General features: G+C 44.2%; 1 protein-coding gene and 1 pseudogene across 1 annotated transcript in view; both read right to left on the reverse strand.

Annotated features, from left to right (window-relative positions):
* Positions 1 to 2,065: 2,065 nt before the first annotated feature.
* Positions 2,066 to 23,138, reverse strand: part of LOC124798731 — a 194,847-nt gene continuing 173,774 nt past the window's right edge. The window contains exon 3 of the mRNA XM_047262258.1: positions 2,066 to 2,170. Within this exon, the coding sequence (XP_047118214.1) occupies positions 2,159 to 2,170 (12 nt within the window). The 3' untranslated portion in view covers positions 2,066 to 2,158. The remainder of the gene's footprint in view (positions 2,171 to 23,138) is intronic.
* Positions 5,607 to 5,723, reverse strand: LOC124799450 (annotated as a pseudogene).

Below are 23,138 nucleotides of genomic sequence, written 5' to 3' on the forward strand. Positions count from 1 at the left end.
TGCTGCTCCTACCCACGCGCCGCCTTCCAGGCGGGATACAAAAATGACACTGACCCCAGAAACCATACGTCGTAGTATACATAAGAGAAAAGTCACCACATGTGTTAAAGGTTAATAGACATAAATCTAACAGATGATTGAGGTTAGGTTTAACCCTCCGAAATGGTCAGTGGAAATAAAAATAAATTGTGACTATTCAGAGTAATTTGAACAAGGCGTGCAAAACGAAGCTAAGATAGACAATCCATCATGCAACATCCTTCCCTAAGCAGACAAGTTGGGTTGCCTGGCCTAATTTAAGGATCATGTAAGTTGGGTTGCCTACCTTAAGGCAAGGATGATGCACGTTGGGTTGCCTACCTTGAGGCACACAAAATACACTACTGGGCATTAAAATTGCTACACCACGAACATGACGTGCTACAGACGCGAAATTTAACCGACAGGAAGAAGACGCTGTGATATGCAAATGATTAGCTTTTGAGAGAATTCACACAAGGTCAGCGCCGGTGGCGACACCTACAACGTGCTGACATGAGGAAAGTTTCCAATCGATTTCTCATACACAAACAGCAGCTGACCGGCGTTGCCTGGTGAAACGTTGTTGTGATGCCTCGTGCAAGGAGGAGAAATGCGTACCATCACGTTTCCGACTTTGATAAAGGTCGCATTGTAGCCTATCGCGATTGCGGTTTATCGTATCGCGACATTGCTGCTCGCGTTGGTCGAGATCCAATGACTGTTAGCAGAATATGGAATCGGTGGATTCAGGAGGGTAATACGGAACGCCGTGTTGGATCCCAACGGCCTCGTATCACTAGCAGTCGAGATGACAGGCATCTTATCCGCATGGCTGTAACGGATCGTGCAGCCACATCTTCATCCCTGGGTCAACAGAACAGTTCGATGACGTTTGCAGCAGCACGAACTATCAGCTCGGAGACCGTGGCTGCGGTTACCCTTGACGCTGCATCATAGTCAAGAGCGCCTGCGATGGCGTACTCGACGACGAACCTGGGTGCACGAATGGCAAAACGTCATTTTTTCGGACGAATCCAGGTTCAGTTTACAGCATCATGATGGTCGCATCCGTGTTTGGCGACATCGCGGTGAACGCGCATTGGAAGTTTGTATTCGTCATCATCATACTGGCGTATTGCCCAGCTTGATGGTGTGGGGTGCCATTGGTTACACGTCTCAGTCACCTCTTGTTCGCATTGACGGCACTTTGAACAGTAGACGTTACATGTCAGATGTGTTACGACACGTGGCTCTACCCTTCATTCGATCCCTGCGAAACCCTACATTTCAGCAGGATAATGCACGACCGCATGTTGCAGGTCCTGTACGTGCCTTTCTGGATACAGAAAATGTCCGACTGCTGCCCTGGCCAGCACATTCTCCAGATCTCTCACCAACTGAAAACGTCTGGTCAATGGTGGTCGAGCAACTGCCTCGTCTCAATACGCCAGTCACTGCTCTTGATGAACTGTGGTATCTTGTTGAAGGTGCATGGGCAGCTGTACCTGTACACGCCATCCTAGCTCTGTTTGAGTCAATTCCCAGGCGTATCAAGGCTGTTTTTACGGCCAGAGGTGGTTTTTCTGGGTACTGATTTCTCAGGACCTAAGCACCCAAATTGCGTGAGAATGTAATAACATGTCAGTTCTAGTATAATATATTTGTCCAATGAATACCCGTTTATCACCTGCATTTCTTCTTGGTGTAGCAATTTTAACGGCCAGTAGTGTATTTTCACGACCAGTTTTGTTTTGCCCACCCTGTAGCTTCATTTGATTGTACGTCTAGCCGCGCCCCCTGTGTACGGGATGAAGTGGACGCCGGCTCACCGTCATGAGGTGGTGGCCCTCGGGCGTGGAGGTGAGGGCGACGAGCGCCAGCTGGCAGTCGTCGGGGCAGCGCGGCTGCGGCGAGTCCGGGTCCAGGGCGTTGGGCGGGCAGTGCATGAGGTAGAGCTGCAGCGCAGAGCGGCAGCCGCGCCGGTAGCCGCAGCGAAGGCGCGCCTCCTCGCACGCCATCGCGGGGGCGGCGCCGGGGCCGTGGCCGGGGGCGGCGCCGGAGGCGGAGGACGAGGCGGGCGCGACGGAGGCGGCGCCGGACGCGAGGGCGGCGGCCGCCAGCAGCAGCCGGCGCCACATCACTCTGCCGCCTGCCGGAAGAGCCACCAGCCACCGTCACACATAGCCAAACACTGACCGTCATGCTCAGCTAACATGAGAAATACACTGAGGTGATAAAAGTCGCTGGGTACCTCCCGATAACACGTTGGAGCTCCTCTTGCCCACAGTCCTCTGTAGAAATATTGAGCCATACTGCATCTATAACACCCGTGAGCCGTGGCAAAAATTGCTGTTTTGAAGAGCGCGCCGCAGCGCGTTGTGTGAAGCAGTTGCCCTCCGTTTCTGGCTGTGGCAATCGCAGCTTTGGTGTCTCCCTCTGGTGGGAAAGGGGAAAGGTTGCGTGTTGATGTGGATTTAAGGGGCACTATGAGCCCGCTAGGCTCTCCTTTCCTCCGTCCTTTCCCTGGGCTTCCTCTCCCCCCCCCCCCCCCACCATCCTCTTTTCTCTCCACCAAACCTCTCCCTACCTCCCTTCTCCCCCTCCCCCCCGCCGAGTCCTTTTGTATTCCCCTCCTCTGCCTTCCCCACTCCCTGTCACGTCTGCCCAGCACCCCCCACCCCTCTTATCGGTCCTAATCCTCCATCGGCTCCTTTCCCGCCTCCCCCCCTTCGCTTTTCCTCTCCTTCCCCCATTTTTTATTTTCCCATCATCTGTCCAGTTTCCCCCCACCTGCTCTCGGCTGTGGTATGTCACGTTTGCCAACTTTTTAGTGCAGTGTTCCAGTGACTGTTCAGTGTTGTTCGTCTTTCTCGTGTTGCGAACAGAAACCATGCTGTCGCTAGGTGTGAATTTTATGTCTTTTGCGAACAGAAACCACACTGCCGCCCTGTTTTTTAATTCTCTGTCTATTGTTTTACCTGTCTGCTTCGTATGTCTTTTATTAGCATCATCATCCCTCTGTTTGATGTTTTAAGTTCCACGATTATTTTTTTTCGCCATGTTACTCTTTAAGTCTCCGATTTTATCGCCTGTTATATTATTTATTCTCTTGATCTTTTTAACAAAGTCTGTAGGCTGAAAGCGCTAGGCGGCGAGTCTGGTCAGTTGGTCAGCCGGGTCAGTGTGGGGCAGTCAGTGTCTGTCTGTCGGTCTGCCATACGTTAATAGCTGCCTCTGTCATGTTTGTCGGAAGAGCGGAGCGGCATACTAAGCTGCCCTTCGGGGGGGGGAATCGAAACTCAACAAAGGAAAAAAAAAAAGAAGCGCTAGGCGGCGAGTCTGGTCAGTTGGTCAGCCGGGTCAGTGTGGGGCAGTCAGTGTCTGTCTGCCGGTCTGCCATACGTTAATAGCTGCCTCTGTCATGTTTGTCGGATTCGGTGTTAACGAATTTATTGCTTAAGGTGTAAAGGCCGAATTCCTGAAATATGTTTTTATCTTGCATATCAACTTGAGAGGCGGTATATGTGTAATGCAGAGCATGGTTGGTTGGTTGGTTGGTTGGTTGGGGAAGGAGACCAGACAGCGTGGTCATCGGTCTCATCGAATTAGGGAAGGATGGGGAAGGAAGTCAGCCGTGCCCTTTCAGAGGAACCATCCCGGCATTGGCCTGGAGTGATTTAGGGAAATCACTGCAGAGCATGTTTGTACATTTTATGTAAGACTGAATTTCATGGGTTTTTATTTAAATGGTCATTTTAGTATATAAAGTTGCCACCCTTCCACCGTAAGAGTTTTCTTTTAAAAACAAGTTGCACTTTCCGTGGGAAGTAATTTGTCAGTGTGTCTGTCGTCCGGAGTGCTAGTATGTGTTAGGCCGCCAGTCTGCTCGAGTGTGCTCAGTCAATGGTCATTGGCGGTTGGATCGATCGGATGGTCGGTCGCGCACTGGGACACAAGATGACTTGTCCGCCTTTAGCGTCGGTGCATGTGAGGTCGCCACGTGGTCCAGTGGGCCGCGCCATATAGCGAGCAGTAGTGGTTTCGCGGCCGACACGAGAGCGACAGGAGTCAACACACGATGTCGGTCTGGCCGGTGCGAGCTGCGACGCCGTGAAACGGGAGATCGGCGCGCCTTCCTGCGTCCGTTGAAGCGGCTGGCAGCAGACGGTTCGGGAGAGCGATTTGCGGGTGCTGCGCCAGGTCTTCGCCAGAAATCGCGGTTTATTAGAAGTTAAGTGATTCGTAATCTGCTGTTTCAGTTACTTGTTAAATTCTACTTGTTTTCTTAGTCAGTCTCTGTCTCCCGTCCGCATTTGTTAGGCAGTTAGTGTCTGTCTGTCAGTCGGTCTGCCGTACGTTAATAGCTGCCTCTGTCATGTTTGTCGGATTCGGTGTTAACGAATTTATTGCTTAAGTGTAACGACCGAATTCCTGAAATATGTTTTTATCTTGCCTATCACCTTGAGAGGCGGCATATGCGTAATGTAGAGCATGTTTGGCCAACCTTGTATATTTTATGTAAGACTGCATTTCATGGGTTTTTATTTAAATGGTCACTTTAGTATATAAAGTTGCCACCCTTGCACTGTAAGACTTTTTTTTTTTAATCAAGTTGTACCTTCGGTGGCAAGTTAATCTTTTAATGTTAGTGTTTTGTACCCTTTCCATCCCTCCTACGGGGTGCATAGTTTATGAGCTAGTGTGAGTTGTTAAAATTTTTAGTTTAAATTAATCTGGTGTGTTGCAGATTTGCACCAGTGTAGTCTTTCAGAGGCTGTTGTTAGCGGTCGTGACTACGGCCGTGTCAAAAGGGAGCGGCAAGGTTCTCAGCCCGAAAGCTCATACTGTCAAAATTTGTTCTTTCTGCCTCTGAATAAGTTGTAACTTGATATTTAGAGGGTGCTTTCTGATTATAATTTTTAAATCTGTTTTTTAAAAAAGAAAGGGTTTTTAGGAATAAAATTTCCATTTGTTGAAAGAAATTTGCTTTCATCAGTTACCCACTGGCAACTACTTCCACGCTCACATAGTGTGATTAAATGTGTTTATGTTCCTCATGAATCGTTAGTAAATAAAGTGAATTCTTAAGAAAAATTTTTGAAAGTAAATTCACGGTTCAACCTGTAATTACGAAAACGTTGCCAGTGCAGGATTTTAAACATAACTGACCTCCAGCCAAATTTCAAACTTCTGCGTCACAAAACGAAAAAGTGACGTGTTTAAAAACAGTGACCCTTCCATTACTCAGCACTGTGAAGCTTGGGAGGTCGTAGTATAGGGTAATTCAAATAAAATATCCTACTTAACATTGACGAAGTGGAAAATAACATTTATCGACGACAGTCAGTAGCATACGAATTAACGAGACGAACTAACCAAAACAACACTCCATCTTCAGGACACAAGTGGCCCATCGGGACCATCCGACCGCCGTGTCATCCTCAGCTGAGGATGCGGACAGGAGGGGCATGTGGTCAGCACACCGCTCTCCCGGTCGTTATGATGGCTTTCTTTGACCGGAGCCTCTACTATTCGGTCGAGTAGCTCCTTAATTGACATCACGAGGCTGAGTGCACCCCGAAAAATGGCAACAGCGCATGGCGGCTGGATGGTCACCCATCCAACTGCCGGCCACGCCCGACAGCGCTTAACTTCGGTGATCTGACGGGAACCGGTGTATCCACTGCGGCAAGGCCGTTGCCCCAACTAACCAAAAAGGGGGAGATACATACAATAACGTTAGAACTATAGGAACAGCATTACAAAAAACTATCAGTTGTAGATTTAGCAGTGGAGTAATACTGTGAAAATTGCCCAGTCAACAGACACCGAAATGAATGGACTAGATTCAGCAAAGCAAAAAACTAAGAACAGAAAAGCGAGAGGCACAGGCGAAATAAATACTGAATTGTTAAAACAGATCTCTGACTCAATCAACGTATGCTACAAGTCATTAAACTATGTCGCATTGCGCTTAAGGTAATTGAGAAATGGAAGCTGGCTAAAATTTTCTCCGTGATCAAGAAACGCAACGGAAACGACCCAATTAACTTTAGAGGAATTAGCCTCGTTAACGAAGGCTAGATGATCTAAATAATAAACTGCATCCTATCTGTGATGCAATTTTATTAGAAGAACATATACGTTTTAGAAAAGGACTATCCTGCATTGATGGTATATATAGTAAAAGAGGGAATTAAGCTTAGAGACGCATGATAGATCTGTAGACTACGAAAATGCTTTTCACGAAGTCAGTAGAAGCCTATTACTGCAGATTAGGGAAAGAAAGGCTTCCCACAGCCTCTAATCAGCCCTACTAAAACTCATTACAAAGAGACAAAAGTTATAATCGAAGATGAAGTTGTCTGAATTTTTAATGACACAGGCAGACGTGATGTCTCCAACTTCATTGAACATCTACATAGGCGACCTGTACAGGGTTCGGAAACAAAATACCAGCTGTGGCTAAAACGTCAATGGAGAAACATTTCATTATTCTGCTACGCACAGATGATCAAATAGAAATTCAAGTAAATTAAGATAAAATTCAAAGACCCGATTATTACCTTAATTTGTTGGAGTCGAAATATAACATCTCCACTAATATAACAAAGGTTATGGCATTTTAGGGGAAAATTTGCTATAGATCTGAAATTATAGTAAATAATATAATACTGAAACAGATAGCCCATTTTCTCGAGTGTGACAAGGGGCAAAATTTCGACAATGAAACTGATAACAAGATACTAAATTTTAACGTAATCTATGGGACAATTAAAAATACGCTACAAAGTATACCACGAAAGAGGAACAGACGAAGCTCTACATGCTATGCTCTATGAATCTGAATCCTGGGTTCCCACACGAAAGGAACAGGCTACAGAAATGAGATTTCTCCACAGTATTAAAGGATGCACCAGAGAAGATTGCCTCAGGCATGAAGACATTGTAAATGAATTACAATTTGATCCAGCGCATAAGAAAATAGATCTAACCGGACGCAGATGGAGGGAACAACTTCATAGAATGCATGAAAATAGATGCTCAATACAAATTCTTGACTGCATTCCTAGAGAGAACGACAGAGTGATAGACCACGGGAGAGGTGGCTGTACCCTGTTCATAAGAAAGTGTATTCACCTAATCATGGAGGGAAAAGAAGAAGAAAAATACAACATGTTAGAAAAATATACGAAGGCTATTCGGAAAAAAAGGTCTGATTGGGTGCAAAATGGAAATCACACTGAAAGTCCGATGAAGATTTGTGAACGTGTCTTGGGCAGTGTCACTAAAATGCCCGCCGATCGCGCGTCACGTCGCTCTTTTCAGTTGTAAGCGAGCAGTGTGCACTTAGAGATGCCCAGAAAACTGTTTCTCCCGCCAAGTGCGAGGACCTGGTGAGAGATGTCGCCTTACGTCACGCAGCCCACGTAACATAACTGTCATGCGTTTCATTCTCCAAGACAATTCTCTGCCGCCATCTGCAGGGGCAATGAAGATGCTCCTGCAGCGTTTTCGATGGGAATTGTTTGGTCACCCACAACACAGCTCGTAATTGGCTCCACCTGAGTTTCAACTCTGCTCATGTAAACAGCTGGCTATGAAAATAACATTCTGGCGCATACAACGGGTTGTGGACCAGTGTAGAGAATTGGCAGAAAGCACAGGTGACTGCCTTCTGTGACGAGTGTATGGAAGTTGTTGGTACAACGCTATCATAAATCTCTAAATTGGAACGCTTACTATGTAGAGAATAGCTAGAAGGTGTAGCGAACTGTTGCAAATAAAATACGTTTGATTTTCACAGTGGTTTCCATTTCGCGACCGATCGACCTTACTTTCTCAATAACAGTCGTATCTTGTAAGACAACGAACCTAGCCAAAATGGTTATTTGTGAGAAGCCACTAACAGAGAAAGAGATCCCAGATTATGAATAAATAATACGTATCATTTCAGATTCCAGATCCCACTTTTAATAAGTGACTAACTGGTAAACTTACTATCAAGTTATCAGTCTTTTGCAAGGTTCCACGAAACAGTGAATGCAAATTACCCCATTACTTACGAGATAAAACAGACGCTAATACACATATTCATGACATACTGAGGAACATTATTCCTTAATCTGGTATCAGAGGAGCTCATTTTGAGAGAATTTAATTATTTGTTCAAGATGGCAGCAAATGCTAAATTTAAATAAAAATTCAAACGACTCACCTTTTCCTTTCTCGAGGAGGTACAGTGATACAAAGGCGACCATGTTCCGACGGTTAGAGTCTAAGACAGGATAATAACCTCTACAGACAGAGGACGTTATGGATTCTCTAAGTACCAACAGCAACCCTCGGCAACTGCCCCTCCCAGCAGTTGGTACCAGCACTGTCTATTTAGGTCGGAAGCTCACCACACTCGTAAAATCCCAGAGCGCAGCCGCTCCAGCCTAGTTTGCCAGCTACTCTTAAGAACAACGGTATCAGAATAATCGCTCACTCCAGCATGTTAGGATTCCCACATGGATTGAATTCCCTCTGGCACGTTAATAATCATGGAGTAATCTGAGACCTTTTGTAATTACATATACCGATCCCTGCAGTTACGGATTTCTATCTCTCTACTTAAGTAGCATGAAAGGCAGTGAAGGCTGCTCTCAGATATACATACACTGTAGTAGAATATATCTCGTTTTTAAACATTAACCTGTTTTATTAGTGCTGAATACCCGGCCGACTTTCTTGAGTCTCCTAATTAGTTGGAATACCCTGTAAGTACAGATGAAATTAATTACCTTCCACGGTCGAGACTGAGTTAAATCTTAATTAAAGCATTCCAGGGTCATCTTTTGTTAGCCGATATCTCTCCCATAATCTGCGTACTTCATATCCTACTGCATTACATGGCATACTCCGGAAGCTTCGTTGTGCATACAGTATCTTATGTAAAGTACTCAAACACCTACTGGTGTCCGATAATATATGGCGTGTCCACTATTTGCCATTATGATGGCTTGAACTCTGCTGGGGACGCTTTCAGTGAGGTGTCTCAACGTCTGTGATGGAATGGCAGCTCATTTTTCCTCACAACCCAAATCCAGAGAAGGTAGTGATGTTGGACGTTGCGGCCTGGAGCGAAGTCAGCGTTCTAACTCATCTCATAGGTGTTCCACTGGCTTCAGGACAGGATTCTGGGCCGGCCAGTTCATTTCAGGAACGTTATTGTCAACAGACCACTGCCACACAGTTGCCACTTTATGACAAGTTGCATGGTCATGCTGGTACAGTCATCATCTTCAATCTATCTCTTTACTGTACGCAGGACCGCTACGGTCGCAGGTTCGAATCCTGCCTCGGGCATGAATGTGTGTGATGTCCTTAGGTTAGTTACGTTTAAGTATTTCTAAGTTCTAGGGGACTGATGACCTTAGAAGTTAAGTCCCATAGTGCTCAGAGCCATTTTTGAACCTTCTACATTTAGCGTTTTTCAAACGCAGTAATCGACAGCAATCTAACTGCTACCACCTCTTCGTCACCATTGGCAGTGAACATGTGGCGGGTTACTTTTTCCATGCACTTGCCCAAGCCCTAACCCTTCAATCGGATAGGCATAGGATATAATGTCAGTCGTCACTCCTCATCTACTGACCTATGGCGTCCCACATTACAGCACCCCAAACGTCGCTTAGAGTTCACTACAGAAATGTCTGTGGCTCGACCGTTGTACCCCATTCTTTTTAACTCCTACGCACATTAATTGTGCAAGGAGGACTGCTCGTAGCATTTTGGAATTGACTAGTGATTCCTTCAGCTGATTTCATATGATTTTTTACATCCAACTCCGCTCTGCTCGACGGTCCCTGTGCGTCGTTACATGAGGCCTGCTTTGTCTTGGTCTAGCTGTGATTTCCGTTTCCACCTCACAGACAAATTACTAACAGTCGACCTGGGGAGCTTTAGACGTATTGACATATCTATAATAGCTCTCCACTCAGGTAACATCCAATGACTAGTGCACATTCGAGGTTATTGAGCTCTCGTGACCAACCCATTCTACTGTTCTTGCTTCCCTGCTGACACCAGACTGCTTCCCGACTCCTGTTATAATGGCGGGTCTACCTTTCGTGATATGTACTGAAATCCGTAAAATATAGCGGTATCTGGATATTTTTTACGGGATAGTGAAATTTTTGCTGACCTGCAGACTAATGGAAAAAGCTACAGTGATACAATGGTACTACAGACACTCGCCAGCGACATAATTGACTTTTCGCGTCTTCAGGCCAGCGCATGTATACACACTGCGATGCCTACGCCAGGAAGTCTTCGCCTATGCCAGTGACTTGCATTGTATACATGCTAAGAGACCATGAAGAATTGAATCACATTTTCGCAGAGCTTGTTTACACTCTGCAAGAACAAGCTGCGATCGAAAACAGGAAGGTAGGAAGATTACGCATGAACGTCATGTCGACGACGAGATCATTCGGGACGGGGAGGGGAAGGCAATCGGCCGTGTCGTTTTGAAAGGAATTATACCACAAATCTTAACAGATTTAAGAAAATGACGGAAAACGTAAATACGGATATCAAGACGGAGATTTGAACTGCCATCCTCCCGAATGCGAGTCCAGTGCCACCTTACTTGGTCTGTAATTCGAGCTTACCGGTTCAAGATGATACTTAAGTTGTTAGATTTCTAATGTATCTTTCTTTTCCCTAGCGTTTGCCCTGTCTAGTTGGGAAACGTTTTTTCAAGATTTAGCTGATTTAATTTTTATTAGCTTAGCATTGAGGTCCGTGCCTGTATACAAGATATAGGTTGATTCTTTCAGAGAATAAACCAGCAGTTAGCCACTATCGATAATGCTATTTATTTACACAAATATCACTGTAACCGGTTTCTAATCGACATATTCATCTCCAGATGCTGTTCACGTCAAGCTGCACGTCTGTTGAAATTTACACAAGTTTTGGTTCTTTATTCTTCTTTGAGGTGAAAAAATCTTGGAATGGTGGTACACTACAGTAAAAAGCGATATTAGAAACCACCTATTTAAACTAAAAATCCGTTGTAACGACCCAAAAAATGTAAATAAATCTTTAAGACTGAGTAGTTGTTATATTTTACTTACGTCGAAAAACTCGCACCATTTTGTTGGAATGTTGTTGGCTTGTATTCACGAAATACTGTGGAATATGGAGGACTTATGTGATTGGTACATAATCGTATTGCGCTAAGCACCACTCAAAACCCAAAAATTTTTTGCCACATGGGAAAATGTAGACAAAGATGGTGATATCACAAATAAATCAGTAGCAAAGTAATTCTCACTCACAGATCTTAAAATATTTACGTGTATTTGACAATAGAAAATTTATAGGGAATAAACGTTATATTTTATGAATTTAACATTAAGAGAGCATTAATGACAAATGATATCAACAAATCAAGCTACGAGCTGGTTAGGGAAACTTACTTAAATGGTATTATTTAAATATACGCAGGGAATAAAATAAATCGTGAGAAATAAATAAATACTACAACAGTAGAAATTATATGAAAAATGAGCGACTGAGTAGGCTGCATATGTTAATGTAGTGTTTATATTTGATTACTGATTGTATGTTCTTGTCAAAGGGGCTAGATTCTTGTGTTCCTTTTACCTATGTAGCAAATACTTTTTGGTGTGTGTGTGTGTTGTTCTACACAATGTGGTTACGTACAAACCAAGTAAGTGCTGCACGTACTCTACTATACTTTCCAACATCTCTCTCTACTGTATGGCACCACCACTCCAAGAATATTTCACCACAAGGGAGAATAAAGAGCCAAAAAAAGTATGTAAACTTGAGCAAATTTGCATCTTGACACGAACAGACATCTTGAAATGAACAGCCGTCTGAAGATGAACCTGTCGGTTGGAAACCGGTTACCACGCTATTTTTGTAGATAAATAGCATTGTCAGTAGTGGTTAGCTTGATGTCTTCTTTTTGAAAAAATCAACCTATATTATGTTTCAAGGAAGTCTACAATTTGCTGAGATTTGTATCTGTTTATGCGGAGAAATAACGAAGTAAAATCCGGTAACGTGGCTGCCATGTAGACTGAAATGGAAAACTACTTTCTGATAAACCTGTAACCCGAGACTATCTAGGGACAGTGTTTTTGTTGGCTACATTGTCTGGCTATTAGTATAAGCTGATCGTAAACGAGTTTTGTGGAAACGTGATTTTCGTCACGTGTTAGCGGCTGCCGCTCACAAGAATTGCTTTGGCGCCGGCAGCAGCTCAGATGGCGCCGTGTAACACGAGAATTTAGCTGCACAAATATTTGCAGAGAATTCCAGACTCTACTACACACGCCCGCCCACCACTCCGTCTTCGCAAACACACACACATACACACATACACGACCCGGCGCGCGCGTACACACAGCGGCTAGTGCTAACACCACTGGCTGTTCAGACATAACAGATCCTTGACGTGCAATGTGTGTGGCTTGCTGGTTTGCTGAGTGGCTGCCGAAACTTCGTCGAAGGACGACGTGGGCAGGAAACAGTTTAAGGTAACAAAGGACTTTCGAAGCAGACTTGGTTTTCTGTCGTGGACACCCACTTACCCTCGTGAGCTCTTGCTCTGATAAAGGCCTGTGGGACACCGCGTATGTAGGTCAAGACTCTTAAAAGCCCGACAAGGAGAACTTCGCAATAAAGAATAGCAGCTGTGAAGTACGCACAGGTACGTGAAACGAACGGCACCGCTGCTTGACTGCTAGGTTGCGACGTCTTGACAAAGATTTTGATAGTCAAGCCGATAAAGTATCTTTCCAAGAGAGAAATGTCGGGCTGCCATCGGATTCTTGTCATAGGTGCAGTTGTGACTATTCGAACAACTTATGAAACAACTCATTACAAAAAAAAATATGTAAATACTCTTTGGCATTGATCAGGATGACCAAAATGTAACTGGTCTGGAAAACATTTGAAAGACTGACGCAGAATTAACTCCTCTTAATAAAAATAAGAACAGCCCATCGCAGAAAACGCTGGGAAGCTGGCTTTAGATGCACCAGTCTGCTAGTGTCACGTGTCTGCTCATGCGCACCTCTCGCATGCTCTGTCCCGAGTGTTTCGCCCAGTAATTCGCTTCAGTGAGTGAGAGAGGAGCAGATTAGCTTAGTGACCAGTTGAATGTAACACATGATGGTGCTCACGACAAAACGACGCGTGTTCATTGTCGAGTGTTACGCGAAGCCTAATTCGTGGAAAGCGTGTGCACAACTATTTGCGTCAGAGTTTACGACAGGAAGTGATAGGCCGAACCCTCTAGCAATGCTTCAATGAAAATTTTTGTGTCAAAATGGCGTGGATCGGGCTTTAAAGAGAATAAAATCTGTAATTGCCGAAATGAGCTCGAACACCAGTAAACAAAGTCCGATAAAATCTCCACGCCCTCTTTCTGTACAAGTGGAAATCAAAAATAATCCGCATCTGTATCCCTAAAAATTTAATGCTCTGCATGAGTTAAAGTGCTCAGTCGGACTTTCTTGTGTTGAGTTCTGCTAGTGGTTTGTGAGTGAAGTCGAATCGGGACTTTTCGTGCCTCAGTTTTTGATTCCTTCAGATGAGGCGTGTTTCAGCCTCTTAGGTTATGTGAACTCATGGAACATGCGCCATTATGTATCAGAAAATTGTCATCAGTAGTTGAAGAGTAGTTGCATGATCTCAGTATTGGTGTTTGCTGTACCGTGCCTCGTGACTACACCGTAACACCATACTTTCACCAACTGATAATGCCAGCCGGTATATAGAGAAAGTGTTTAATCCCTATGTGGATCAACTCTAAGAATATGAACGACTGTAACAATATTTTTAGCAAGACAGAGCAACAGCGCACACCCCTAGAGTCCATGAGGTGTTCGGCGAGCAGACGACGATCTGCAGAGGCAGTGTAATCTGCCATGCACGTCGATCGCCTGGTCTCCTCCCCCCCCCCCTCTCCCCCGATGATTTTTACATGTGGGGTAAACTGAAAGAATCAAATGTACGCAAATGACCCTCACACACTCAAAACGCTATTGTTTCTGACCCTCAGGCAGAGCTGCTACCTCTGTCATAGGTGATAAATCGAGCACAGCGCACCGTCGACGTCAACGTCAATGGAGGTCATTTCCAGCATCTTCCGTAATGTTCAGTACCAAGGATCAGCCTCGAGTCAGTCTTATTGCAAATATTATTCAGGCCAGCTTTATTCTGCCCACCCTGTATGTATACAAACCACGCGACAATATCGGAGGTTCGGGATCAGACCGCATTTTGGGTTCTAGGATTATTACTTTCTCTTTTGTCACTTCCCATACCTGCCAGCATGTAAGTAGTAAACACCAGCTTGTGTCTTGAATTAGATCCATGCTGATTACGTGTAAAGGAGAGTTGACAATTGTGTGCAGTGGCTAATCGTGCACATTCGATATTTGAACGTGGCGATTAACATGACAACTTCCGACTACTAACGGCCTCTTCCGATTCCTATAGGTATAAAACAGCAACGAGAGGTGTCATTTGATCTGTGGAACCCGCGAGCGTGAGGCAAATATAATATGCCTTTTTTTTTTTTTTTTTTTTTTTTTTTTGCTATTTTCAGCGACAGAAATTAAGAGGATATGCTTACAGTTATTACCGATTTATTTTCATCTGAATACACATTGACGAGCCAATACATTATGACAACCTGATTAATACCTTGATTATACGGTAAGATCGCAACCACGTTACCTGTACGTTGGGTATGTTGCATACCTACTGGGCGTTTGCAACCGCATTACCAGTACATTAGGTGTGTTGCATATCTATCAGGCGTTACCTCGTTTCGATCACTTTATTTGCGTATGCAGACAGTGTCTTAGCAGATTCTCCTAGAAACTGGAAGCCGTGAACCATCTAGAGCGAGGATACATAAAGGAGCATGAAACATTTTTGTCTTGCATAGTTATCCTCCTGCCTGTTACTTTAAAATAAACAGTATTTATAGCAAAATTGAAACTCTTCAAAAATGGTTCAAATGGCTCTGAGCACTATGGGACTTAACTTCTGAGGTCATCAGTCCCCTAGAACTTAGAACTACTTAAACCTAACTAACCTAAGAACATCACAAACATCCATGCCCGAGGCAGGATTCGAACCTGCGACCGTAGCAGTCGCGCGGTTCCGGACTGAAGCGCCTAGAATCGCTCGGCCACCGTGGCCGGCAATTGAAACTGTCTATGTTTACTTCAGGTTTAATTCGAAAATTGTTGATTTGTAATGTGAGACAGAAGTATGTAATAAAAAGTGTGTTTATCTTATAGATGAAAGGTAGAGTACGCGTGGGGAAATTGGAGTCAGAAGAATTTGTAATAAAGAACGGACTTAAGCAGGGAGATGCCCCGTCTCCGATACTTTTTAATTTGGTCCTAGAATATATTGTACGAATGGCAGCAGATAATTCAGAGGGTGTGGAGTTAAATGGAAATATTAAGACATTAGGGTATGCAGACCATCTAGACATCATTAGTGATAGAAAAGAATCTGTAACAGCAAATGCGAATGCGTTAATCAAGGCTAGTGAAGATGTAGGTCTAAGGATAAGTGAAGACAAAACTAAATACCTGGTTACTACTAGAATTCCAACAGCAGTAGATAAGAAAATGTTAAGAGTTGGAGACATGCAGTTTGAAAAAGCGAACACATTTAAGTATCTAGGCGTGGACATCACTTCGAGAAATGAGATTGAATCCTAACTGAAGAAGAGATTACGGGCGGGAAATGCGTGCTACTTCTCATTGAATAGATTACTTTCATCACGGATATTGTCTAGGAATTTAAAGATTAAAATATATAAAACTATTATTCTACCAGTTATGCTGTATGGGTGTGAGACTTGGTCTCTCACTGTGCAAAATGAAAAACCGTTTCGAGTATTTGAAAACAATATTTTGGGAAAAATTTTCGGAGCAAAAAGGAATGACATTAGCGGAGAGTGGCGAAAACTGCATAACGGAGAGGTTCACGAACACTATTCAAGCCCTGACATAACCAGTATTATTAAATCACGTAGGCTGCGATGGGCGGGTCACGTAGCTCGAATGGATGAGGGCAGGGTAGCGCGCAGAGTACTGGTAGGGCACTTAGAGGGAAAACGTCCTGTGGGGAGACCGAGGCGTAGATGGGAGGACAATGTGAAAGCTGATTTGAGGAGCCTAGGTATTGAAGGTGAATGGAAGGAAATAGCCCAAGACAGGGACAGGTGGCGAAAATACGTTGCTGCGGTAATGGACTCTCGAGTCCGGTATGACCAGTGAGTAAGTGAGTAAGTATCTTATAGTGCTAGAAAACACAATTTCCTAAAAGAAGGTAAAAATAAAAAAGTAACTCAAAACAAAAACTTATCAAACGTCACTTCAATACTTCATCAAGCTTATATAAAACATATTTCTGTTACCGGTGAATAACTTTCGCACTTACCAGTAACAACAGGAAATTCTTGCCTTTGATTATTGTGAAAAATGTTCTACTGAGTGCGGTTCTAATTATGTGGAAAACAAACAAATATACAAAAAACAAGAAGTCGTCGGCTCCAAGGTTCTCTCTCACACATTCATGTTTCTTTCCCTACCAATGCTACCAATACTATCGGAAATCCTACATCTACAGCTACACGATTACTCTGCAATTCACATTTAAGTGCTTGGCAGAGGGTTCATCGAACCACAATCATACTATCTCTCTACCATTTCACTCCCGAACAGCGCGCGGGAAAAACAAACACCTAAACCTTTCTGTTCGAGCTCTGTTTTCTCTTATTTTATTTTGATGATCATTCCTACCTATGTGGGTTGGGCTCAACAAAATATTTTCGCATTCGGAAGAGAAAGTTGGTGACTGAAACTTCGTAAATAGATCTCACCGCGACGAAAAACGTCTTTGCTTTAATGACTTCCATCTCAACTCGCGTATCATATCTGCCACTCTCTCTCCCCTATTACGTGATAATACAAAACGAGCTGCCCTTTTTTGCACCCTTTCGATGTCCTCCGTCAATCCCACCTGGTAAGGATCCCACACCGCGCAGCAATATTCTATCAGAGGACGAACGAGTGTAGTGTAAGCTGTCTCTTTAGTGGACTTGTTGCATCTTCTAAGTGTTGTGCCAATGAAACGCAACCTTTGGCTCGCCTTCCCCACAATATTATCTATGTGGTCTTTCCAACTGAAGTTGTTCGTAATTTTAACACCCAGGTACTTAGTTGAATTGGCAGCCTTGAGAGTTGTACTGTTTATCGAGTAATCGAATTCCAACGGATTTCTTTTGGAACTCATGTGGATCACCTCACACTTTTCGTTATTTAGCGTCAACTGCCACCTGCCACACCATACAGCAATCTTTTCTAAATCGCTTTGCAACTGATACTGGTCTTCGGATGACCTTACTAGACGGTAAATTGCAGCATCATCTGCGAACAGCAGAGGTCCAAGGACGCTTCCCTGGGGAACACCTGATATCACTTCAGTTTTACTCGATGATTTACCGTCTATTACTACGAACTGCGATCTTCCTGACAGGAAATCACGAATCCAGTCGCACAACTGAGACGATACCCCATAGGCCCACAGCTTGATTAGAAGTCGCCTGTGAGGAACGGTGACAAAAGCTTTCCGGAAATCTAGAAATACGGAATCAACTTGAGATCCCCTGACGATAGCGGCCATTACTTCGTGCGAATCCTACCACTTGATAGGTCATTCATGTACTGTAGCAAAACTACCGAACTGTAGTATTGGCAGAAAGCAGTTCTACTGCCTACTGGGGTACCGGTATTGTAGTTTCCACGCGACACCGCCTGTTGTTATAGGTGGTCAATGTTATGATATACTGCGAGACTGACACAAGGAACTGATTTGCTGTGCCTACCTGTTGCTCACGGGGGCGATCTCGAGAGCAGGACGGAGAACTACTGCAGTCGCCGGTCGTCTCCCGAGCTACTAGCCGGTCTGGCGCACGGGGCTCGGCTAAGAGCGGCCTTCTTGCGGTCGCTCTCCGAACTTATCTGCCGCCTCTCGGGGGATTTATGCCAACAGGCGCCGGGTAGGCTGCTGACGTCACGGCACCGACCTCAGCCGCCATGTTCTCCGTTAAAGAACGGTACACAGGGCTCTCTGTCGTATGATGGACGCCCGTCAGGCCGTAAAACTGTTTTTAGTAAGTACACGGAACACTGTCGCTTACATACGCGACTGCGAACTACAATATTTCACGGAAGCGCGCTGCTGTGCAACAAAACAGTACCCGGCTCTTCTCTAGTCTGTAAACTTCCGTGTTTATACTGCGTTCAGAGAGATGGATGCTACACCACTGCCTTCCTAGAGAAGAAGAACAGGTCACGGGTTCGAGTTTCAAACGTACGCCTTCTTGTCACGTCCCAGCCGTCGATCGCATCGCCTGCAGTTGGCGGTGCCATTGGTCCTCGATAGATCTCGAGAAAGTCATCGAGTTAACTCTTCTTCTTGCGTGAAGGCCTTCTAACGACCACGCTCCAAGTCTTAATCCTTTGTTATTCTTTGATTTCCTTCCTGTTTCCTTCAAAGTTTCTTTTTCCTGTCTTCAGACTGCTTTGTGACAGTTTTCATTTCCCTCCTGCCTCGGAATCCTTCCAATTTTAAAACTGTTGTTGTTGTGGTCTTCAGTCCAGAGACTGGCTTGATGTAGCTCTCCATGCTACTCTATCCTGTGCAAGCTTCTTCATCTCCCAGTACGTACTGCAAACTACGTCCTTCTGAATCTGCTTAGTGTATTCATCTCTTCGTCTCCCTCTACGATTTTTACCCTCCACGCTGCCCTCCAATACTAAATTGGTGATCCCTTGATGCCTCAGAATATATCCTACCAACCGATCCCTTCTTCTAGTCAAGCTGTGCCACAAATTTCTCTTCTCTCCAATTCTATTCAATTCCTCCTCATTAGTTATGTGATCTACCCATTCTTCTGTAGCACCACATTTCGAAAGCTTCTATTCTCTTCTTTGTAAACTATTTATCGTCCACGTTTCACTTCCATACATGGCTACACTCCATACAAATAGTTTCAGAAACGACTTCCTGACACTCAAATCTATACTCGATGTTAACAAATTTCTCTTCTTCAGAAACGGTTTCCTTGCCATATTTTAAAACTATTTCCGTAAAAATCTCTCTTTCCTAACCTCTTGAATCCAAGTCCTTGTTAATTACTTTTTCCTAAGATATTTGAAGATCTTAAATTGTTGATGGTGTACAGTAACCAGCCTCAAATGGTTCCAGGTTACTTTATTTAAAAAATACCGTAACACGTTTCGAATTTTTTACAATTAATCACCAGACGGTTTCTTGATGCTTTCATCAACGCAGATTATACACTGGTTTGCTGTGATTTGCCGTGAAATCTCCATCTGATACATTAGCATTAGCAGGTACCTGGCTGCTGTACACCATCAACAATTTACTCTATATAAAAGCCACGATCACCAACCATGTCTACATATGACAAAATTGCATTTGAAGATCTCCTTGGTGAGTATATTGTCGTCTGTCCCTTAAATATGGCCAAAAAATAGTAATGTCCTCTTCCTTATTGTTTCTGATATTATCCTGTGTTACAACAAATTTCATCGTTACTTCTTAATTTGCAACGTGCCGCATGTTTCTAACAATCTGATCTTTTACGTGAAATTTTTTTTCAATATTTCTAATTTTTCAAACCTGCAATTCAGTACTAGAGGTTCGCTATCATACAGACTTTCTGGATTCGCTACTGTGGTGTTGTGCTTGAGGTTTCGTGCTTCTTGCCTCGGTTGTAAGACAAATGCCGGCCTATACATCCCTTCCCAAAATATTCCCGATTGAGATTTCCTATCACTAGACACTGTGTCAGAACTCAAACTGTCTGCTCTACCTTTGAAGTGAAGGAAAGGAAATAATTTCAAAAAATACTTTCCCTACATTGATAACATTAAATGATGGAAACTGCTACATGTGTGTGCCGACTGTGTACAAACAAAAAAGAATTAACTTCGTGTTAAATAATTGATTTTTTCATTTTTGTAGAGATTTGCTCGCCTGTAGCTGAGACGCAGTATGTATGGTGGTTCTAAAAAATGGCAAAAATCAGATGCTTCACTTTGCCAGATGTGACACTTTAAGACGATTTTTTCACACACTGCCCGACAATAAAAGTGAAGCACGTAGCAGACCTGGTCATATGTCTGTACAACTTCCTACACGTACGCACCATTGACAATTACGTAAATGATTAGGGTTGCAATCGTCTGTTACCCGTGCAAAAGCCACTATAATGCATTAGTTTAGTGTTGTTACCAGGCCTGGTAGGGTATAGAAGGAGCGTAAATTGTGTCGAATGTTGACTCATCACTAATGAGGATACGGAAATGGAACGTACTCATTTGAGACAGCATTAACAGCACCTGACATAGTTTGACATAGTTACAACAATTACGTAAACGTTTGACTAAAAGTCCGAGCTAGTTATAGGTAAATTGTAGTGTCACCGCCAGACACCACACTTGCTAGGTGGTAGCCTTTAAATCGGCCGCGGTCCGGTAGTATACGTCGGACCCGCGTGTCGCCACTATCAGTGATTGCAGACCGAGCGCCGCCACACGGCATGTCTAGAGAGACTTTCTAGCACTCGCCCCAGTTGTACAGCCGACTTTGCTAGCGATGGTTCACTGACAAATTACGCTCTCATTTGCCGAGACGATAATTAGCATAGCCTTCAGCTACGTCATTTGCTACGACCTAGCAAGGCGCCATTACCAGTTACTATTGTTGCTGTAAAACATGTACCGTCACGAGCGATATTTACCAATTATGGATTAAAGTTAAGTATTCCAGAAGCTACGTACTTTTTTTACTAGGCTCAACTCCTTTAACTGTTCCAGACCTCACGCCAGCCTGCGTGAGATTAAACGCGTGCCTTTCGGCTTCCTCCCAGTGGATTGGCTGTCTTGCCAGTCCACAATATAAATAAAGTTTTATATCACTGTGGGTCTTAATTTGGCCTCCTGGTCGAATCGTGCAAAGTCCAGATTTGTGGTGCGTTCGTATGTGACAGTGGCACATTGTTAGACTACATGGGAATGCCAGGGCAGGCACATACTTTGTCAAGATTTCGGTTGACCGCGTTGGCCACCACGAGAGACGATCACCGTACTGTGCACCGAGCACATTGTAACCCCTTCATACCTGCTTCGGCCACCCGAAACTCAGAAATGGACTTCCTGCGACATCTGTGTGCCATCCTGCACCGTTGGTCGTAGACCAGCAGCAGCTGGACTGGGGAATTACCATCCCATGCGTAAGCTTGCCATTAACACAGCAAAACAAAAGGTAAATGACCGAACGTGTGTGTTGACTATCTGCCTACGAAAATGAACGAGCTTTATGGTAACGAACCCATAAAAAGAACCAGCTCAGGCTTTAAAAAAATTTCAGAGGTTTCTTTGTCCGTAGCTGAGTTTTCAACATAATCGCCAAAAAAAGGAAGAGAAGTATGAGACAAGCTCGTCACTAGGATGGAAGATAGCAGAGCATTGCAAATACCAGTAAGAGCAGGGTGTCACAAGAGTATTGCAAGAGCTATAAATCAGTGAAGAGCCAAAGAATCTGGTGTGCCTGCCTGATACAGTGTAGGTCCTCCGCGAGCAAGTAAAGGTGCCGCGACACAACTATAATGTCTGAAGCAGTGCTGGAGGGAGTTCACACGACGAATCCTGCAGGACAGCCCATAAATCCGTACGACGGGGCGGAGATCTCCTGTGAACACCACTCTGAAGGCGTCCGACATATGCTCAGTAATGAGAACTAGAGCTCGCTGATATTCATAGGCGCTTGCAGAATATCTACGGGGAACTGGCAGCGATCAAAAGCACGATGAGTTGTTGGGCGAGGCGTCTGCCATTATCACAACTAGGTCGCGGAAACCCGTCCGATCTCCCGCGTGTCGGCCGACCGCACACAGCTGAGACTCCTGCATTGTTGGGACGACTTCAGCGTGTCCGTCGCCACAAAAATGCAAACCAACTTCTCCTTGTCTTTCACAACGCAAGACCTCACACTAGTCTGAGCATCTGGCAGAAACTCAGTAAACTTCCCTGGACTGTTCTTCCTCAGCCACCCTACAGCCCGGATCTCGCACCTTCCGACCTGCATCTGTTTGGATCCTAAGAATACACTACGCGGTAACCAGTATGATGATGATGGGGAGGTTAATTTACGGCAAGACGTTGGCTCGACGACGACCGATGGAGTGGTATCATGTGGGCATACAGATCCTCCTAGTAAGATGGCGCAAGACTGAACGGAGATTATGTAGAACAATAGGGTTTTGTATCCAAACGAGTGGAGAATAATATAGTGCATTGGAATCCTCAATAAAACCAACCTGATTTCAGAAAAAAATGTGTTGCATTACTTATTGAACGCCCCACGTGTATTACAAAACGCCAGAAACGGTGCATAATCCCAGCTACTGCCAGGAACAACAAACATTTCATTTTCAGTATGTCAAATAATTACTGACCGAATTTAAAACTTTAAATACTGTCACAATCTGCGCATTGAGACGATTAATCTGACGTTGATGATTTAAAACAGTAAGTCAAGTATTATAGTTAGAAACAGTGTATCCGTATTGAGGCAGTGTAACTCATTGCCCGCAGATTACTCACACTTCATCCGTCCAGTATCTAAGGATGAGAACACTTAACGAGTTCTAACAAGCTTTACAGACAATATCAAGGCTTTTAGAAACCTTTCCACGTTGAAACTCCCCATAAAACAATGAAAGGAAAAAAGTTTGCCGCTCACTACATTTTCGTTTTTCAACCAGTGAATCTTCAGCGTCAGTCATGACGTTTTGATTTATTACTTCTTTACTACTAAATGTATTCGCAACACACTTCGCAGGGTGTATCCACACGGCCCACTCACTGTAGCTGCAAAATTCTATCATTCTACGCCACGCAGTTAAGGAGACAGGACGTCGTAAACAATGAGATGCGTGAGAAACTAGCTTGTCCTAAAACAGAGCA

The sequence above is a fragment of the Schistocerca piceifrons genome, chromosome 5 (genome assembly GCF_021461385.2).
Source record: "Schistocerca piceifrons isolate TAMUIC-IGC-003096 chromosome 5, iqSchPice1.1, whole genome shotgun sequence".
Classification (NCBI taxonomy): domain Eukaryota; kingdom Metazoa; phylum Arthropoda; class Insecta; order Orthoptera; family Acrididae; genus Schistocerca; species Schistocerca piceifrons.